This window comes from Diadema antillarum, unplaced genomic scaffold, assembly GCF_040938485.1.
Source record: "Diadema antillarum isolate AM-2024a unplaced genomic scaffold, OU_Dant_1.0 seq00000658_RagTag, whole genome shotgun sequence".
In the NCBI taxonomy this organism is placed as follows: domain Eukaryota; kingdom Metazoa; phylum Echinodermata; class Echinoidea; order Diadematoida; family Diadematidae; genus Diadema; species Diadema antillarum.
The window spans coordinates 54228-75454 of NW_027271570.1; the positions used below are offsets into that span (position 1 = coordinate 54228).

General features: G+C 37.6%; 1 protein-coding gene across 1 annotated transcript in view; it reads right to left on the reverse strand.

Moving 5' to 3' along the window:
- Nucleotides 1-14827, reverse strand: part of LOC139736607 (spondin-1-like) — a gene marked incomplete at its 3' end in the record, with an annotated part of 66078 nt that extends 51251 nt beyond the window's left edge. Inside the window, exon 1 of the mRNA XM_071647354.1 lies at nucleotides 14499-14827. Coding sequence (XP_071503455.1) covers nucleotides 14499-14688 — 190 coding nt within the window. The remainder of the gene's footprint in view (nucleotides 1-14498) is intronic.
- Nucleotides 14828-21227: the final 6400 nt, after the last annotated feature.

Genomic DNA, 21227 nt, shown 5'->3' on the forward strand with positions numbered 1-21227 from the left:
TTACAATATTTACTGCTTAATTCTAGTACCGGTACCTTAGAAGGCAGAGTGAACAAAATCTTTCATCATTTTTTTTGTTGTTGCACAACTCATAGGTGCCTCTCAATTGCAAGATTTTATGACTGGTTCTTAAGTTGGCAACAGATTCTTGAATTTCAAATTTCCTGATTTTCTATCCCGGTAGCAGACTTTCGCCAATTTCTTTCTGATTTTAGCAGATATGACTTTAACCAGATCCATTTGATATTTTCCCTGCATAAGTTATACAGTGAAATCAAGAGAAGGCAATTTAGATAGATGACAATTAAGATGACAAATCTGCAGCAAACAAAAAACAAAACAAACAAAAACAAAAATCAGAGCCTGCTGGAATGACAGAATACACACAAAAAAAATGAAAATAAAAAATAAAAAATGGGCACACATGTATATTTGCATCTGTATGTGAAGTATACAGAGTATGACATTATTACCTCTACTGCCCAGGCCATTCCAGTCCAAGAATGACTTGTGCTATCACAGGCGACCTTTTCATCCCCCAAGAGTCAATTTGAAGATGGAAGATGAGTCTGTCATTCAAACTGACCTTGCAGTCTCTCAGAGTTGGAGAGGTATCAGTTTCCCCCCACAAAATAGATTTTCTGACATCACGGCTAAAAACTTTGCCATCAATATCAGACATTTTGGAGTATTGATTCCAGCTCTGAAGAGAGGTTGGCAAACTTGGGGAGTTATTTGCTTGATTTGAGTTGATCGAGACAATGGCTATCAGCTGCCGGTGGGGGGGGGGGGGGGGATATCTTCCCCTCTCCCTGCCGTAAGGATGCAATTATGAGTTATCATCCACTGAAGGTCACAACCTGTCAATCACTGCAAAGCAGGTGCATCTCTTGCTGACAACAGAATAAGAGAATATGAAAACGTATTCTTCTTCTTCTGCCTTTTTAATTTGAAAATGAGAGTATAAGCATTGGAGGTGGGTAATATATATACATATATATATATATATATATATAAAACAAATAGGTAATTAAAACTTTTTTATGCTGTGGGGGAGAAAAATATCATATTTAGAAGTACTTACATTAAAGCATAATTGAATTTTTAATGAAAATGTTTAGTCTCATTTAAACATCTGTCATATCCTACCAATATGCCATGAATGTCTCACTAGGTCACTCAGAGGCATATAAGACCCCATTTACAGTGAGCGAAAAGTCCGGGCTCGGCAGTGGCCGAGCCCGGCCTTCACTTCAGTGTAAACGCACAAAAGGCCAAATGCGGGGCCAAAATTGGCTGCGCATTTGGCCACGCTCTGGAGGTGGTCTCGGCCGTGGCCGAGCCTGGCCTTTTCTCAGAGTAAATGCAAACTGGGCCAAATGCGGGACCAAATTTAGTCTGGCTTCCAGATCCTCTGTCCGTACTACTATTTCGCTATCCAGGATATTAACGTCCTCAACGTCGAAAACTAGTATAGTTTAAGGTGGTTTGTTAAGGTCGTTGCCGCCGCGGAGTCCAGTTGGCAAAGGGTCTGGAAACCAGACTATACCAAATTGCCTTCGTTTACAAGCAGCATGCCACTACGACAAAATATTGAAAGGTTTGAATTAAAAGCCCGGGCTGAGCCCAGCAGTGTAAACAGACAAAATTGCGGGGCTCAGCCCCGCAATTGAGGCCGGGCTCGGCCCAGCCCCGCACTGTAAACGGGGTCTTAGTGAGATTCATTTTGATGTGCATTATAGCGGGATATAAATCTCGAGATTTGCCTTGTGATCCAAATCTTAGCATTTTCAACCGTTTGGACATAAAAATCTCACTAAATAGCATATGATCAGCAATGCAATCCAAATCCAACAAAATTGTGTTATTACTTTGCAATTATCATCATAATTGCACAGTGGCAAGAGTGTGAAAGCTGCTGCTGGAGCAAATAATCTTGAAAGTTTTTTATTCCATCATTCAAAACACACATCACAAAAGTGCACAAACTCAATGGCAAGGGTCACCATTTTGGTGGATTTTGGGCATGCACAGTTTGGTTAACAAATTATCACGATCTGTAATTAGTGGGATAATCCTGTCCATCTGGACAGGCACAAAAGATCTCGGTATTTGGATCCCGATCAACATCCCACTATTTTGTCTGTGTAAATGACACTATTGTATGCTATAGTGTTGCTGACTAATGAAGCAGAACATTTAATTCAGTATCTTGCAGACAAAACAAAATAAGCGGTTATTACTGTGCAAACAGAACACAAAATCTATGAGACAATCTCAGAAGAAGTGATAAAAAGAACCAAATTAGAAATGAGCTGAGAGTACATCATGTTGTTGCAAATTGCCCATTGAAACTGCACGCAGCCTCAGACTTGAAATTCATCAACCATGTATGGAATAGTTCCAAAACTTTTAAGCACTTGTATTCAGATGATTAAGAAAAGCACTGGAAGCTGAATGAAGTTCATTTTGCTTCACTCATTTAGGAAATAAAAGAAATAAATCACAACCCAGAGCTGGAAAGTAGTTGGCATTCACGAGAGGAAGCAGACTGGGCAAAGTTTTGTCTTTTTCTTTTTTTTTAGTGTGGGCATGTGTGTTTTCCCCTTCTCCATTAGCAAGTAAATTGGCTCCAAGATTGGGTAATCGGGTTACTGCACATTATCATGTTGTTTCAGCCTTGTCAGCACCAACGTAGTGGCAAGAATGACAAATGCTCGATATTAGCCAATTTAGGCAGACAGAGTGTTATGGCCTAATTTCGCATTCAGGAACATGGCTGCCTTCATGAATAATGGCGGACGATTGTGGTCGCGAATCGTTCTCGTATGCAGAAGGTGTCATTTGCATGTTTATAGGAAGACACTTTTTTGCAGCACAATCTGTACGTTGAATAAATTTAGGCAAACATTACTTACTTCTTTTTTTCATTTCCACAAAAGAATAAAAGCACATGGAAAAAAAGAAATCTTTTCATATGGCAAAGTGTAAAACAGATGCTTTATGGAAAAAAAACAAGGAAAAATGTAAATCTTCAGTCTGTTTAAAAGGATTTTATTTTAGAAAGACTGGAGAATGACTTGAAAGGTTTTAAAGTATGCCTGGATCAGGGTACATGATTGAATGTTGCAGACACCAAAGCAATTTGTGTATCAAAGATTTAATGGTGTTTTATATCTTGTGCATGATAAGCATCTAGTACTGGATGCAATGTCACATGATGTATGGATGTGGCTCATTATTCCCGATGAAATATCCCGATAAATCTACTTAATACAACATCCACACTCACGAAACAACAAAAAGTGCTGTAATTGTTAAAGATAACTCATATTGTAATGTGTCATCTGAGTTTGAGTTGAGAAAATGTTTTCACCTAGAGGAGACATACATTAGATTGATAAAATTTGTAAAAAAAAACCAAACAAACAAGCAAACAAATTGTTATCAAACACAGCCTGCCTATGAAATGAAACCTGAATAATTGTTGGCACTCAAAGAAGTCTGTAAAAAGCGTAGACTCTATGGAAGAGATAACTATTCTAGTGCTCCTGAGATTATCCATTAAACTGCTTTAAAAAAAGGACATTTCTTCATCATCAAAAATCTTTTTTTTTCCACCAAAAATCTTATTTTTTCCACATCATGTTCCAACTCTCTTGTTTCTGACTGATCACTCCTCACAAAAGGTATGGCAGCAGGAATATAGAGGTTCAGAGCTCAAGACTACCAAGAGTAAATAGTGGACGTGGGTATGTTCAGAGCCAAGATGTCCGATATTCGGATGGCAAGTGAGATAGAGTGCTGATTAGATTTACACCATGAGAGTATTGGACCCGCCATAAATTGGGATAGGCTCGTAAATGCTTTATTGTGGGTGTACGCAGGGTAAATACAGCCTCAGATACGTCTGGCGATTCCATTGGGAAGGGTTGTGAGAGATATGGACTGTGAGAAGGTCCTGGAAATGAAGAGAAGAAGGGGAGAGCGTACGGAGAATGAGATCGGATGGTGTGAGTCAGAAACGACTGGGAAAAAGATGCGTCTGGGAATGGCAAACGGTACAGATCTGACGTAAGAAAACAATTACAGCCAAATCTTACCCACCTATGACATCAACGTAACGTCATCCACTTAGGGATTTATTTCGAGATGTTTCCCGCATGCTACGCCAAATGACATACAGACTGACATTCATGTGGTTGAACTAGCCTCGTTGAGCGTTTTATTCAATTGGCATGACATTGGACAGATATCTGTTACTACAACGACATATGTCCTCAAGGTCAAATCATTTTTTATAAGGCCCAGTACCGAGGAGCACGAAATTAGGCACTACTGGAGGAGATATTCAAGAAAATTGATCGCTATTCGTTGTAATGTGAAGGTCCAATGTAATCTGTTCAAAATCGTCAGGCATTGCAAGCGCAGTTGATTGTCTTGGTCATCAATCTCATCACAAAGTCTCACGTGTCAAGAGTCTACGAATGAACAAAAGTTCACTACGGACGAAATGGAAAAAACAAGAAGGCATCCCAAAACAGGAAAGTCAGACAATGACGGACATCAAAAACTCACAGCACAAGATCTTCAAATACAGAGTGTAAAACATTTAACATAACAGAGATAAAGAACAGTGATAGTCAGAGGGGTGGTCAACATCATATCAAACTGTATTCACTATCTATTTTGCAAGCATGATACATTATGATTTAAGACTTCTTAAAGGGACTGCGCAGTAATGGTTGAGGTGGGGATTCATGTTCTGAACATTCCTAAGTGAGATAATGAGAAATGTCTTATGAAATATGAAAGAGCATGTAATTCTAAGAAGGATTCAACATTTATTTGATGAAACTTGGTTTTCAAATGGCTGAGATATCCAAAAAAGTGAAAATAATAAAGGGCGACAGGCCACGCCTTTTATTAGGATCTCTTTGTTTCATCTAGTTTTTGGATATCTCAGCCATTTCAAAACCAATTTTTATCAACTAAATTTTTTATTCCCCTTAGAATTGCATGCTCTTGGACATCTCATAGAGTGGTTTCTGAATATCTTGCAAAACATTCACCCATTCTGTACTGAATTCTGAAATCCCCACAGACTTAATACAAAGGCTACCAGGTTCCTGTATAGAACGGGTTTAAAAGCTAAATCTTCACCTCGATCAGAACTGTACACACCCTTTAAATGGTAAGGAAGCATATGAAGCATACAGACAACAAATAACTTCTACGAATATGATATCTAGATATAAGCATTATGTGTACATGTGTTTCAAATCTAACTCGTAATCTCTCCAAGATATGGAATGAGTCTCGTATTCCCCTACTTCCCCAGTCTGTTCATAGGAAGAAAATAGCTTGTGGGCAGGATTTAGGGTTGGCTATTTCTGCAAAATAATATCTCTCTGCTTCTAATCTCACTGGGGACTAGATCCCTACTTCTGTGAACTCAATACGACAAATTGTTTGCAGGCTCCTCATCAAATTACTGCATTCGAATCCTTCAAAAGGGGCATCTCTGCTGAATATACAGTAGATGTGCTACCATGAACAATCATTACACAATCTCACCTAGTATCAAAGCTTTGGATGATGTACGGTTTTACAAATCAGAAATTTTTATGAACATGAAATTTTGCAAATTTTGTGAGCCAGGATTTGTGATTTACAAGTGAATTGTACATGAAAGTGTTTTTTTTTTACACAATGCTTTGAATGCCTGTGGCAATTCACAAAAATTTCATGTTACAAAAAAAGGCCATCAGCTTGAATTTGTGGAAGTTTCACGCTTTGAACGTTTCTGGTTTTACAGAATACACTGTGCAGACACATCTACAGTTCACATACCGGTACCAATCTCTATCAAAAAGTGAAAAGCATTTTTATTCAAGTTCAATTTCAAATTCAATTAATTTTTTCTCAATCTTCAATATGTTTAAAAGAACATACATACCACATGAATAAAAAGAAAGAGAGTAAACATTTGTTATTATGGAACCATTAAAAATGAAATGTCTCCATAAGTAATGAATGGACTGCTCTGTATTACTATATATGATGGGTTTCTGTCTGTATCAGGTGCAGCTGTGTCTTGACATACTATGTCACCAAATTGTGTAATGCCACTGCACAAGCAAACTACTGTACTGTATCATTCAATCTACCTAAATGCTGATTCAAAGCTATGTCGCATACATAATATGAAAGACAGAGCATGTATTCATATTTTCATACACAGGAGGTACAGGAAACTTTGACAAAGTTCAACATTACATGTTTGTGGTGTACAGGTAGTTTGGTGAATCACTTTGTCTTTATCCCTGTTGAGAATGTGGAGACAGATTCTGCACTCCTGCAAGAATCACGACATACATTGTATACATACATCCCCGCATGGCCCAACATTCTGGGACCAGGAAATGTGATTGGATGAAATGCAATGCGAGCTGATTAAAGTGAAGTTATTGATGAGAAGTTGAGTGTCTTGCTCTCTGCTGAGATGGGTTAAGTCCCCTCGTCGAGCGAGTCACTCTGACGGTCGTCTTCGTTTCGATTCACTAAGACTCTTTTGGAGAGAGGGGAGGGGGAGAGTGGGTGGGGCTGGTAATTGATTGATGAAAAGACCTCCATTAGATGATGGATGAAGACGGATCCATTAGCTGACTGAGCTCCTGTTTGAGGTCCCAAGGCAAGGGATGCGGGGATCGGGGTTTGTGGAATCCTACCTGGATGCCTTCTTTTATCTTTCTCTGGTTCCGCCCACCGGAGCACAACCCCTCGGAGGCAGCTTCCCATCGATTGCAAAATCTTCTAATCCATAGATGCCTTCTTCCTGGAGGACGTGGATGTGGGGAATAACAAGACAAGGACAAGCGGCAGATCTTACCACTTCTCGGGTGGCTCTGCGGTTCATATACTGTAGTCTTCGACTCTTTCTACAACAGCAATCATTGCCACACACTACTATCTGATCATCCGAAAGCATTAACAGAAAAGCACTGAGTACTTGTAGTACGTGTAAAACAATTGGCATATTTGTTTAAAAAGAGCATTATTCTGACAGTTTTTCATTCTAGGGGTTTTATGTGTGTCTCTTTTTCTGGTTTCATGATTCCCTGATTATACACAATTGCACTAGAGTTTCGAGATTTGCATTTTTCCCTAACTCTACTGAGCAGTCTCTTACAATGTACACATTGCACATAGTGATATAAACAGAGCACATCATGAAAAAAAAAAAGCTATCACAAATTTCTAAAACACTAAATGGAAACCTAGAAAATAATCCATCGGTCAGATTGTCAATGATCATTATACATCCAAGGAGAACAATGACGCAGTTCTTCCATAATTCTCTAAAATATCTAGTTGAACATAGTATTTCATTATCCATACATCCACAGGTATTGCCTTGACCTCAGTCTCTAGTTCACAAAGTCATTCTTCGATATTCTGGAAAAGTCCAAGTCATAAATAACCATAAGGCCAGCAGTGCTTTGTTTTGCCTTATTACAATATTTGATGATCAAGTTCATGCTCGGGGACAGAAGATCTCAACACTATAACACTAAGTAACATGTTTTGTATGCGAGTAGCCAAAGGTGGTATACTGCTTAAAATTCAGGATGTCTATTTAGAAATGATTTCTTTCCCTTTTCATGCTTGAAAACAAGATAAGAACTGTAGAATAATCTGAATACTTTGTCTAAAAATGCTATGATGCAACTCCATCTTCCTAAGCACAACACAGGGAAGATTGTTGGATGATGAATATTCATCATCGGCTAGTACCGGAATTGCTTGAAGATATTGCATGCTAATGTACTACTCAGGTTATCCACCCCCAAGCTCCGCTTATCACAAGACCAAAGAGAAAATGAAACCGTCAACTTGATAACAGACAGTGTTTGTCCATTTTGAAAACAGTCTGCAACGTGGAAAGGAAGTATCGATTTCCTGCCAATTCTTCCTGCTGACCCGCATCAACTGATCCAGGTTTACAGGTGTGCCGAATTACATGTAGAACCTAATTGCATACATAGAGCAGGCACACAGTATTGAAAGGCTGGAGTTCTAGTGGTATCTGTTCTAATTCCTAAAATCGATCTTTTGGGGTTTTTTGTCTTTTAGTTTTTTCAGAATGTATTATCAGAGACACAGGTAATATTGTTGCAACTGAGAACTCAAATATATTATCACTTAAAGAACACTAAAATGTACCTTTTCATGACATCTTACACTGACATGCCCAGACTATTGCTCCTCTCAAACTGGGCATTTCAAACCAAATTGCTTCAGTGTGACAAGTCTCCCTGAAAATATCCCTCTTTGAAACACCATTCTAAATAGCAACTTGAACACTTCAAATGGTAGCTCTTACCCTCCCGATCCTTTGGGTAACTCCTGATTGTTAAATGACAATTCAACAGCAGACTGGTAAACCTATCATGAAATCTATAAAATTCACAAATTTTACCACAGTTTGTGGTGGCAAGGCATGTACTTCATCACACAATCAGTGCTATTGAAGGGACACCCATGCTGTAAAGCTTGTTGAGATGAGGGAGTCATGTTTATACACTTTGTAATTTTAATCAGACATTCAAAAGTTTTCAGTATTAATGGAAAATGGAAAAATGTACATGATCTCCATTAGAACAATTAGAACCCCCCCCCCCCCCATGCATCAGTGAGAATTTATGGGTGACCAAACAGAAAAGTCAGTCTGAAAGGGCTGTATGAGAATGTGTAATGAGAATCTCATTTAGGCTTTAAACTTTACTAGCATAGTGGCACTTAACACACTATGAGAAAGCAGAATTAAAGATAAACCACTAGTTAGATCATGCTCTAGATATACTTAGTACTGATTAAAAAGTTTGCAGAATTTTGTCTCAGTTGACTTCAAAGAAATATATGGCATCACATATTGACTCATAAGTTGCACTTTACTTTTAGATTATTTTCTACAAAAGAGATTGCAGGGATGTTGATGGTAACATAATTAGGGGCTGGGGGCTGCAGACCCTCCCCTGCTACTGGCTCTATAGAAAAAAAAAAACAAATAACTTTATTCTGGCATCAACTCTAAAACTACCTATTATTGCACATCTTTCTAAACTGCTACATTAATGCAGCAGTAGTTTGACAGATTGTTGCTTTTGGAACATTTCCCATCCAATATTCCTTGATAAAATTGCAGAACATCAATTTTCTGACTCCAGTAGTTGTTGATTCTCATGACTCTAAGCTGTGTAATGCTATGAAACCTGTTCTGCTTTATTTTAAAAAAAAAAAGTAACAATTAAAACTGTAGCTCACACAGATTATCATGCTCCACCTTGGCATTACAAATGACAATAGAATTGTGTTTACAGAACTCTTACACCAGGTAAAAATTTAAATCAGTGAATCATGTTTCACTTTCCAATATTACAATACATGCCGAAAGTGTAATGGATGTAAAAAAATACAAGCTAAATATAGATCATAAAGACCTACTCTAGATGCAAGGAAATCATAACCACAGGAAAAGCCAATGGTGCAGCAGGAAGCTGCTGTAACATGTCAATATCCGCCTCCACACTTGGATGACAGTATATATTTGTACTTTTCTACTACATCGGTTATTTGTACTTTTCTACTACCGTACATCGGTTATATATAAATATATTATATATATTTGTACTTTTCTACTACATCGGTTATATATGAATATATATAATGCAGTGTCGGGATTATGTTTACATATCAAGTGCTTCAATCTACCCTTTGTGACTGCCAGACCGAAGTGAAAAATGTGTTCACGTCACAGATCATTTCAAATCCATGGTTCACGGAAACTTGAGGCGGGGAGGAAGAATTACCCTTTGTTTAGATGCAAGACTTCATCCCAGTTTTAAGATGTCGTGTGTAATCAATAGAAGTAAGGTCAAAATGATAGAAGAGTGTACACTTAGTGGCATTTTATCATTACAGGCCCAGCATGTCTAGCCTCATAGCAGCATGTGCAAAATGAATGCACTTTTCCAGTCAGACAGGAAAGAGGGTCAACACAATAACACACGAATACACAAAAACCAAACATATTTAATAAAAGTCCTGATGGATATATTGTAAATCATCAGAAAAACAAAAGAGAATAAATATTAAAGTAAGAATTGTGTTTTCTGATCATTGCATCTATGCAATTAACACATCAGCTAACATGTGTGAAAGTAGTGGATTTTGTATCTTTTGGCAAATAGGGTCAATGAACGTGGGAGTTCAGGCTGCATGTATTTAAGAATTGCCTACGCGCACTAAAGTGCACACTCTGCTCGAGGCACCACTACATGCAGGCAGCAGGAAGCTGATAAGTTAAACACAGGGCTTTTTGGTTTATTACTAATTTGGGAAATTTGGCAATTTTCAGCATGCGTGTATATACCCATGGATGAAAATGAGCTGCTTCCCGGAGGTCTGTGCTCTCCAAGTGCTTTTCTAGTTTTTTTATTTTATCGTCCTTATCTATTCTGCATACCTTTTTCCTTGCCATTCTCACATACACACATGCTATCATATACAATGCACTGAAAGTGATACAGCAGTGCATATATACCCCTAATTATGCATATGTTTACAACAATCTTCACCAACAAGACTAGGTCTTACTAGGGTCTTACTAGTCTTTCTAGGGTGGATATGATTGATGGATAAATTTTCCCCTGAGAGCCTATTCAAAGGCTTATGAATCAATTTTTTTCCTACTAAATACCTTTTTTTTTTATTGACACTATATCTCGGCATTTGCATACAAATAATCCTTTAAAAGACTCTGAATATTACGTTCACAAAAAGAGCACCCATACAGCATGATGCCATACTGCAGAGCACACTGCCTCACTCTCAAATGGACGGAAGTGACAATGGCTGGTGAATTTTCTTTCCTCTTCTTTGAATGCTTAACATGTCTTAACATTGTCTTATATCACAATATTCTTCACAAACTAGTAGTTTGTTTTTTAAAAAAAATCATTCTGACAGCCAATTTGAGGGGTTGGATTGATGCAAAGCTTGACACATAGCCTGCTATTTTGATACCAAAGGCCAGGCAGGTGCCAATTTGCGGAGATTTGAGAAGGCACGAAAAACAGGGGTGACTGCATTCATGACCTAATGTCAAGCAGAGAAGTGATCTGATTGCTCTTATAAAATCCTTACTTTTTTACTCAAATTCCTCTGTACCTTCCCCGATAAAAGTGCCTTGCATTCAGACACCCACCCAGTTCATATCGGTCAAATCCAGGTGAGTTTTAAAAGCGCATGTGAATCAGTGAGGCAGAAAGAAGTCAGTGACTGTCGTCTTCTGCCCATCCTTCCTCAGGAATCGGGAGGCGGTTTCGCCCTCCATTATCCAAGCCGCAGTATAAACAATGGTCCATTACAAGATTGGCAGATAGAGTCTTTTAGGAGCCCCGAGATCAAGATGTTTGCTTAACTCCCCAGGATTACTATGTCTCTCCAGTTTTCTGCCTTCTGATAAAAGGTATAATGGTGGACACATTAAGGGCGGTTCAATAAGTGTACCATCATCACTCATCCCTCAGGCCCCTACTGGCTATGGGGTCTGGTTTGTCACAACGGCTGGATTACTCAAGGGATAATTTTAGGTGCAATGAAATAAAGATAAATATATGCACAATTTGAGAAAGTAATGTCTGCTAATGTTTGCAATAGGCTACTCTGTCAACTCTTGTCGGGGTAAATGAAGAAATCATCTAAGGAAGGTTAAAAAAAGAAGCATAGAGTCAAACATTCGGCTTTCCAGTTGAACTCTTCAAAGCTTTGGAGTCTGAAGAATTGCTTTCATCTATGAAGCAAAACTCACACTCCAAAATAACTATTCATGTTGTCTCGAATTTGATTGAAGAAGGTTCATTAAAATCAGGCATTGAATAAAAGAGTTGGGGATTTGAAAGTTAGTAAATCAATACCAAGTATGTAGGCCTACATCCCAACAGGCTTCAGTATCTGCCTATGGCTGATGTAATGCAACATAATTAATAGACATAAATTACCACTGACATATGAGACATATGCAGCACAAGATCAGTTTTAGTTTCAGCCAGCATAAAGTTTACATTAAAAAGCAATACAAAAATATTCCATGACTGTTTTCTGAAATGTCATTGATCAGATTGACAATTGAACTGAAAATGGTCTTTTTTTTATTGAATAGCACATTCAGATTGTGCCTTTAATACCAAAGATTTTAATGTTCATGAATTTTTCCATTCATAATGAGTGAACTCCTGTTCACTGTGAGTCTATAATTCCATCACAGTTTCTAGTGAGACAGAGAGGGTTAACGTAGGAAGATATGAGCATCCTTCTTGTTTTCATACCAAAATTTTAATCACCTACCTCGTACATGTAGAATCTGAGATTACCCCAGTTTGAATATATGTATGATGGGTGATGGGTGAGGTGAAGAATTTTTTTTTTTCCTAGTATAAAATTCATAGGTTGGCTGAGAACGAGGAATGTTCTGGGAGGTTTAGGTTGACTTGAAGGGTACAATTTGACCTGTCATGTCAGCCAGAGGGCATAGCTCAGTGGAATTTGTGACTCTGCATAACTAAGTTTGCAAACTGAGCTTGTTGTGATGTGTGCTTGTTTGTAATGCCAGCCTCACTACCAAGGGAAAGGAAATTCTACCGTAAAATATATATATCACACACTGGTCATCAACTTCATGGACTTTATGTTGAGTTAACTTTCCTCTGCTTCCTAAAACACTGAATATACATGAAGTATTAACTTTGCTCCTTTTAACAGAGTACAATGATATAATTCTCCCCATTGAGAATACATCATCTGCAAAACTTTTCTGTCTTTAAAAAAATCATCTTTTTCTACAGCACAGACATCAGTGTGAATGTAGGTAAACCAATTCTGTCTTGTCCAGTATATCCTACTTTCATGAAAAGCTTGCATACAGTAGTTTACCTGCGAGGCTTGCATGTTATTTAGCTGGTCTGGTACTTGCTATAACCACTTATCATTTAACTCTATGTCATTGCAGCAAGGACTCACATCCCTAAAACGAAAGTACAGCTTTGAATAGATGTAAGAAAAAAAACAACAACAGCAATGCTGTCACTATGATACTGTATAGCAGTATGTGTAAATCTCTTTTAGAGTCCATCAAAATTACATTAGGGGCCTACATACACCTTCCTATACTTCACTGATTTTCAACTCCAATATCAATTTCGAATGTGACTTGGAATCTTTACCTCATTATTATTCATCTCATGATATTTGCACAGATATTGATCATTGTTCATTTGTGAAGTGATTGGGCAGCCCTTCTTATGACAGTGTAGATATCTCTTTCCCCTCATACATTGTAAAACTGCTGTTTCTGTTTCTGTTCCGGTTCCGTCGGTATACTCAGAATTAACTGTACTCCACCAACATTTAGATGTTTGTTTTATATGGATATATACTTCATGCTGTCATGATCTGTTTGAGGAAGTACCAACATAATGATTAAAAAACAAGATTAAACTTAAAATCAGATCTTTAAAAAAAACCTGCTTGCATAAAAGCGGTGACATTGCTGCAGATCAATCATACAGGCCTATCACAGGAACTAATAACAAGAGAACAAAACTACAGTTCAGCTCTAGACTTGTGAGGATTTAAAGAAAATATAGGCCTATATACATGCTCATCAAAGAAGAATAAAGCAGATTTTTCCTCAACTGGAGGAGAAATTCTACCCCATGATTGACTTTGTCTGTAATTAAAAGTAGAGATGTGAATTGGAACCTTATTTCTAAACACATAATTTTTTTTAAAGTGAAATTTTAGTTCCTCCTGTCTGCACAATGAAGGTGATATTAGTCACAATATGTAAATGAGATAATAATTATGACTATGCCACTGCTTTAGATACAACTCCTCTACTGGCTGCAAACCTTCTGAAAATATCTAAATTATGTTTAGTCAACAATCTACTGTAGGAGCTTCACTATTATTCTATCTTCAGAAGATTATCAATGTGCCAATTTTAAAAAGTCTCTAATTATTGGTATTAAAAACCATATCGTTCTTGGTTAATTGTTTAGTGATGATCAAAAGAAGTACTAGACTTTGCGTCTGCTTTGGTTCAGTTAAGTCGAGGATTTACCGTATATTTTATGCATGTCTACCTCTTTCCTTCAATTCGTTGTCACCTCTTTATCAATGACAATGGCTTTAAAGATGGTCTTGGAAAACGACACCATGGCATGCGCATGCTCAAATTCTTCCTAGATAACGGCGATAGATATGATAACCAGCATCTAAGAGCTATACTGACAAAAACAACAACAACAAAACATAGTCATAACACAACATTAACAGGTAATAGTCTAGGGGTCCACTCGGCACTACCATGTTGTTTTCCTGTCGCCAACCGCGAGCATGTCGCGTAAACTCATCGAACAGTGAACTCCACTTACCCCGGTATTGGCCGCCCGGAGTGTAGTACGAGGGCTGTCCGTCAATGCGAATTCTATAACCATTACTTCCAGACCTCTTGGAAACTCCCGATATCATCACCGGGTCGCACGAATTCTCCTCCTGCGAGTAGGCAGTCCATATCAGCAACACGACGATTAAAGTTCCGAATTTAAAATCGAACGATCCCATATCTGACGCTCAAAGTTTAGCTCCAATTACTTTTGAAAGTGTTGGGACATCACAACCAAATAAAGCAAAACCCACACGAACAGCTGGCGTTTGTATGCCACGATAGCACTGCACGCTCCTGCTCAAATTGGAGCTTGGAACCGAATGATCACCAGCGCGTCACCAGCTGCAGTTCGAGTGAGGTGGTGGTAGGGGTGTAGATCTAGATGGTACGCGCATCGCTCGCCTTATTGGAGGCTCCAACTGACGGAAATGACTCTCGTTTGTCTTTGCGGGTAATGTGCGGTATGTTGAATGGGGAAATGGAAGAGGGGAAAAGCGCCGATGCGATAAACACTTTTAAACAAGTTATTTATAAGCCGTAAAGATTATATCAAAATGAATGATGTAAAAGCGTGGATAGCTATCGCTTCGGTGATCATTTGACTTGACATGTTTAATATTGGATGAAACCTTACACAATAGCAAGCACTCTTTTTTTTCTCCTAAGACGCATCTCTCCTTTTTCCCCTTGCTGTCGTTGAAAAGATGGCATCCATCATCTTTGCAAGGTTTCATCTGACAATATTGAAAATTATCACAATTGCAAAATCCCCATAAGCCTAGACAGAGAACCCCACATGTCACGAGACAGCTTTATACTTGTGGACACAAGATTGCAGTAGTGTCATAGCAAGGAGGTACTAGGCTTTGCCTAGTACCTTCTTGGTCATAGCAACTGCTTTGCATGGTCCGTTCACATTTGAGTACACTCTATAGGCATTATGACTTTCACATACAATCATCGGATGATGACGCTGATCGCAAATGGAGACCCTTGGTATAAAACGATTCGTCAAAGTAACCTGTTTTTGTGGTTTTCTTATCAAATTTCTATCCTGAAACAAGAGGCTTTCTTCATTTCTTCTTTCTCCATGTATAAACTTTCATCTTCTCGATGATTAACTGCTGAAATGGACAAGATCATCTATCTTAACATGAAAAAGTGTAAAACAAAGAAAACAAGAGTGAAAGTTCGGTTGAGATTTAGAAAATAATAAGATTGTGCATTTTTTCCTCAAAATTGATATCCGTCACACACAAGATGAGGTGTGCTATTATCGTGGTTCCATTGTACAGAAGATCTGGATATATATATATATATATATATATAATATGTATATATATATATATATATATATATAATATGTATATATATATATATATATATATATATATATGTATATTATATATAACATATATTAATGTTGTCCTATTATAATCATATTCAATTATTAATCGGAATATATTATGTGATTTGTATTTTTATTTCCATCAATGATTTTAAAATATTCCCTTGACTCTTAAAGTCATGTTTGCAAGGCTATAATCATATTGATTGTAGGCCTACAAATTAATGAATTGCCGGTTTTATAGCACATGATAAATTCTTACGAACTGGTTCTCTAACTTAATGAAGATATTTTGTTATATACTTTATTATGAATATATTCCATCAGAGGACATAACATAATTCTGCTTCATCTAACTGTACACACGCACATTCCAATACTGGAAATCCATTTTTCCTTCACCAGTGATTGCTATGTCGGGCAATCGTCGGTTAAACTTTCTGGTTGGCAGGATGACCTTTGTCACAAAGTTCGAGCATAAGATACATAGTAGCATGATCACAGACGGGAATATTGCATGGGAACCATTGGTGGAGTCTCGGGTGCAGTAAGTTTTGAGCAATGCGATTGGCTCAGCGAGAGACCACGTGACTTTCTTTATGCTGGTCCTGCGGGCATGCGCTTCAAAGTTGTGTGGTGTGCAACTCTGAGCTCTGCGTAGAAAATAAGTTACGCGCACTTCGTCAATATCTTAGATGTAGAAGAGTTACGATAGCAGGGGCGGATCCAGGGAGGACCGCAACCGGCGCACGCCCCCCCCCCCCCTTTATTTTTTGTTGAAGCAAAAGAAATAAAAAGAAAAAAAATGGGGGGAGGGGGGCGTGCGCCCCTCTTTACGAAATTCCTGGATCTGCCCCTGCGATAGGACAGTTTTGCAGAAAAAATCAAAGATCCTGCGATCTTTATATTTCACCTCCTTCCTTTAGAGTGGTCTTGGACTTCCTTGAAGTTCGCTGTAAGGTGTCTTTTGTTTGTTGTTGTTGGTTTTTTTTTCTGTTCCCTTTGCTGTTATTTGTTTGGAGGGTTGCTGAATCTTATCCCTTTTTCATAATAGAAATATTCAATAATAATTGTGATATGAATGGCATATCGTTTTGCGCAATATGTAGTCAAACGAATTTAATTCTAAAACATAGAATAGTTTACTGTGTCCCTTCTAAACGATTTATTGTTATACATAGTCTATACTTTCTGATTTCATCAGTTTTTTGCTCAAACAGAAAATTTGATTAAAGTTGACTTCTTAATTGTCATGAAGTACACTCCCTTCAAACTCTGGACATTAACCCCTCAGCAAAACTGTGTTTCAAAGAACGAACTTGCATATATATAGTGATGGGGGACTGAGTCATGATTTTTACCCAACTTGTGCTGTGGTAAAATGCATGGCGGAAGGGACGTGATGGGATACTGGAGAAGGTTTGCTTCCACTGAGGGCGCCATATAAAGCGACACGCCTAAAAACGGCGAACACTCTGCGCTATGATGATAAAAATTATATAAAACGACGATATCGTGTTTCTCTACGGGCACTCTGCTCGCTATTATTATGACTTTTGTAAGTCAACTCGTCTCTTGTTAAAAAAAAGGGGGGCAACTGATTGATGAGGAATTTGGAGTGATTAATGTCAGGAAGTTTCATATAGCATAATTAGTTGACTCCATATTTGCGATTAAAGCTGCTAATAAGAAACAGAGGAAATCGTAAGAAAATATAGAATATTCTTATTCATAACTGCAAGAATATTCCTTTGTTATGTACAAGTGAGGTATCACAGAAAGGTTTTAGTCTGTCTCTCTGATGGTGGACATACTGTATATTAGAATGTTTTAAACTTGCGTTTAACTCATTTTGCAATAAAACTTTTCAAATACTTGATCAAACACATGGGTATTTTTGATGGGGATCCTTGATAATGTGCAATAAAATTGCTACTGTTGAATGTGATATCGGGACACTTTAAGCGCCGGAGCGCTGAATAAGACAAAACCTCAAAAAATGTTGTTAGTTGTATTTTGTGGTTGTTTCTTCTTTCATCGTTTACTTTTTATGGTCATCATCATCAACTTGAAAGGGCTATACACTACATTACAAATGTTAAGTACATTATAATGTGATAAAGTAACGAAGTGATGATGTCGGTTACAGTTTGTCATTCCAAAGGTTCGTCAACCCGAAAGTTTGCTACTGCATTAATCTAGAAATGACAAAAGGCTCGTTAATTCCGAAGGTTTGTACGCACATTATTTTCATTTTCGGATCAAAGAACCTTTGGAACAACGAACCTTAAGTCATTTCCGAATTAACGAATCTTCGAACCAACAAACCTTATTTAATTTCGGATTAGCCAATCTACGGAATAATGAACCTCCAGAATAACGCCACAATTGTTCGGATTATCCCTTTTTCTCATTTCGGATTAACGAACATCTAGGTATAAAGGGAATTTGGGTGTTTCGGAATAACGCCCTTTCGGAATACCGAACCTTTATTTCATTTTCGGATTAACAAACATCACCAGATGATGTCATAGTCTTGCAGGTTGGAATTGGGGATTGAATTGGAATTGGCTTTGGAATGGGAAGCCTTCTTTTTTGCAACAACAACAAATGTTCACGGATATTCGGACCAGGTGAGCTTGTTTAGAACCAGTTTCAACGGTGATGGATGGATATCACATCACACACTTCTTCTTTTTTAACTAACAAGTTATGAAGAAAGGAAATCATAAAGTATAATTGTTGAACTTCTTCTTTGTTCCAGTTTTAATCATTTTTCTTGCATTTATGTTTTGTCAGCTTGGTAATGCGATAAACTATGTTATGAATGTATTCAAGTAATATCTACAATATATCAAACTAGAAGTTAAAGGGTGTGTACAGTTCTGGTCGAGGTGAGGATTTAGCTTTTAACATTTTGCGAGATATTCAGAAACCACTCTATGAGATGTCAAAGAGCATGCAATTCTACGGGGTATCAAAAGTTTATTTGATGAAAATCGGTTTTGAAGTGGCCGAGATATCCAAAAACAAGGTGAAACAAAGAGATCCTAATAAAGATTGAGCATGTAGTCTTTTATTATTATCATTTTTTTTTTGATATTTCAGCCATTTGAAAACCAATTTTCATCAAATAAACGTTGAATCCTTCTTTAAATTACATGCGCTTTCATTTTTCATGAAGATGTTTCTCATTATCTCACTTAGGAACGTAAAAACCATGAATCCCCACCTCAACCAGTACTGTACAGTCCCTTTAGGTGTTGATTCTTTCTGATTTCATTCATTTGCTTTATTGATGTTAAATAAACGGTGTTGTGGATGTTCAGTAAGTGATTATCTGTGGTATTTGTTTTTATTGGCGTGGAAAATTCCCACTCCCAATTCTTTTTACATGAAGAAAATATCAAAGTTGCTTGAGATGTAGCGTATGGTGTAGTTATAGCTTCCCCACCCCTCACGATTCTCTTTTTTTTAACGGGGGGGGGGGGGGGTGTTGTTCATTTCAAAGAAAATGAATATTACATTTAAAAGAGAAATGAAATACCATCTGAGCAGAGTAACCATGCACACACCACACAGCCACGCACAAACACAAACACACACATACACACACACACACTCATTTAGACAAGCACAAACACAAGATACATGTCCTAGGTTATCCACGTCATTTTGACACTTTGTAAGAACATGCTATGCCTCATTCTCCGTTTCACTGATTTTGGTTTTTGTTTGTTGAATTGCTCTGTCCCCTTGAGGCATTCATGTCACACTGATGAAATGAAGTCGATTTTTTTTTTGTGTGTGTGCAGACAAACATGATACACGTGACTCCTGTTATCACAAATTCCTCGGGGGCAAGTTTTCTTTCTTTGTATCAAAATTTTGTTACAACTAAAGGGAATTTTGCACAATAGACTTTCATGATAATAGCCTTGGGTTCTGAATTTGAACTTCGTTGTATCGGTAACGAAGTTTTGTGTTTGTGTTTATGGTAATAGGAGTGCCCTATGTAATACCAGCCTTGATATTGTAATTTCTTCATAGAGCTGTAATGCAAGACTGCAATACAAGGATTTTTGTCTAGCATCCATGAATTCGTGAAGTTTTGTATATGAACTTTGTCATCCTACAAGCAGTTCCGATGATCAGTATGAGAGGGAGGGACAGACAGCCAAACAGCACATTGGGTGTGTATCAGTTGGTTACTGATGATTGGAAAAACAGACTGCTACTGTTTATTCTGTGTTGATTCAAAGACTAAAAAATCACAACACTATTCACTTAAGTGTAGTTCCACATCATGATCCAGTTGGCTTCCCAAAATGATCAAAATCGGACTTCCAGTGAGGCCATCACTTCATACCTCACATAATTTGCATGTGCTGCAGCAACGACAAACAGTTTCCTAAAGGGAAAAAAACTACATGTATGAATTTGTACAAGTGTAGAATTTGAGTAAATTTCTTAGATTACGCCTGATTTTCAGGAAGATTCCATCATATCTCTTGTTTGATTTGACGATATTGCAAAGCAAACTTGAACATGATGTGGAAATGAATGAGAAACAAAGACCTCATGTCATACAATTCACATGATCCAGGAGTATGTAGAGGGCACAGAAAAATTTATCGCTTGAAATATTGATCACTTAAGATTTAATGACCAAAATGCAAAGCAAAAGAAAAACCACACACATACACAAAGCAAGCATGTTTTACAAGTTCATACAGCATTTTGATTTGAGATGACTAATGAATAGTCCAAATTATCACTACGTCTGCAGCTTCGTTGAATCTCAGTCTCCTGTATGGCAGGAACAAAAACAGGTGGGTTTTGCCTGTCTCAATTGAAGTAGCACCCAAGTAGCCACATAGTACCTTTGTATCAAAGAATAGCATACAATGCAAATTTTGTTATGAGTACACACAGAAGCAGCTAGTGAGATGACTTTTAAAATTAAATAATCTCAAGTATCATGTCTTGATTGAGAAAACTGATTAAGAAATATTATGACACCATTTACTTTGACGAGAAAACTGATTACGAAAAATTATGACACTACAATGTATTTACTTGCATCACACAACTTCGTAAAATATCGCACATTTCACAATGAGAAAAGATTTTTTTTTTCAAAGAGCACTTGGATTGAGATAGGTGATGTGATGATACACCATTCGTTCACCACTTATTGGTACTTGTATTTCTGACGATCATCTAAAGTTGATTACCATACAAACAAACTTTCAGAGTGGTATGATGGCCGTTTTGGGGGCAAAGACTTGCTACCCACCAAAATAACCTATTAACAGATCTGACAAAAAAGAGAGAGAGAGAGAGAGAGAGAGAGAGAAATAGCTA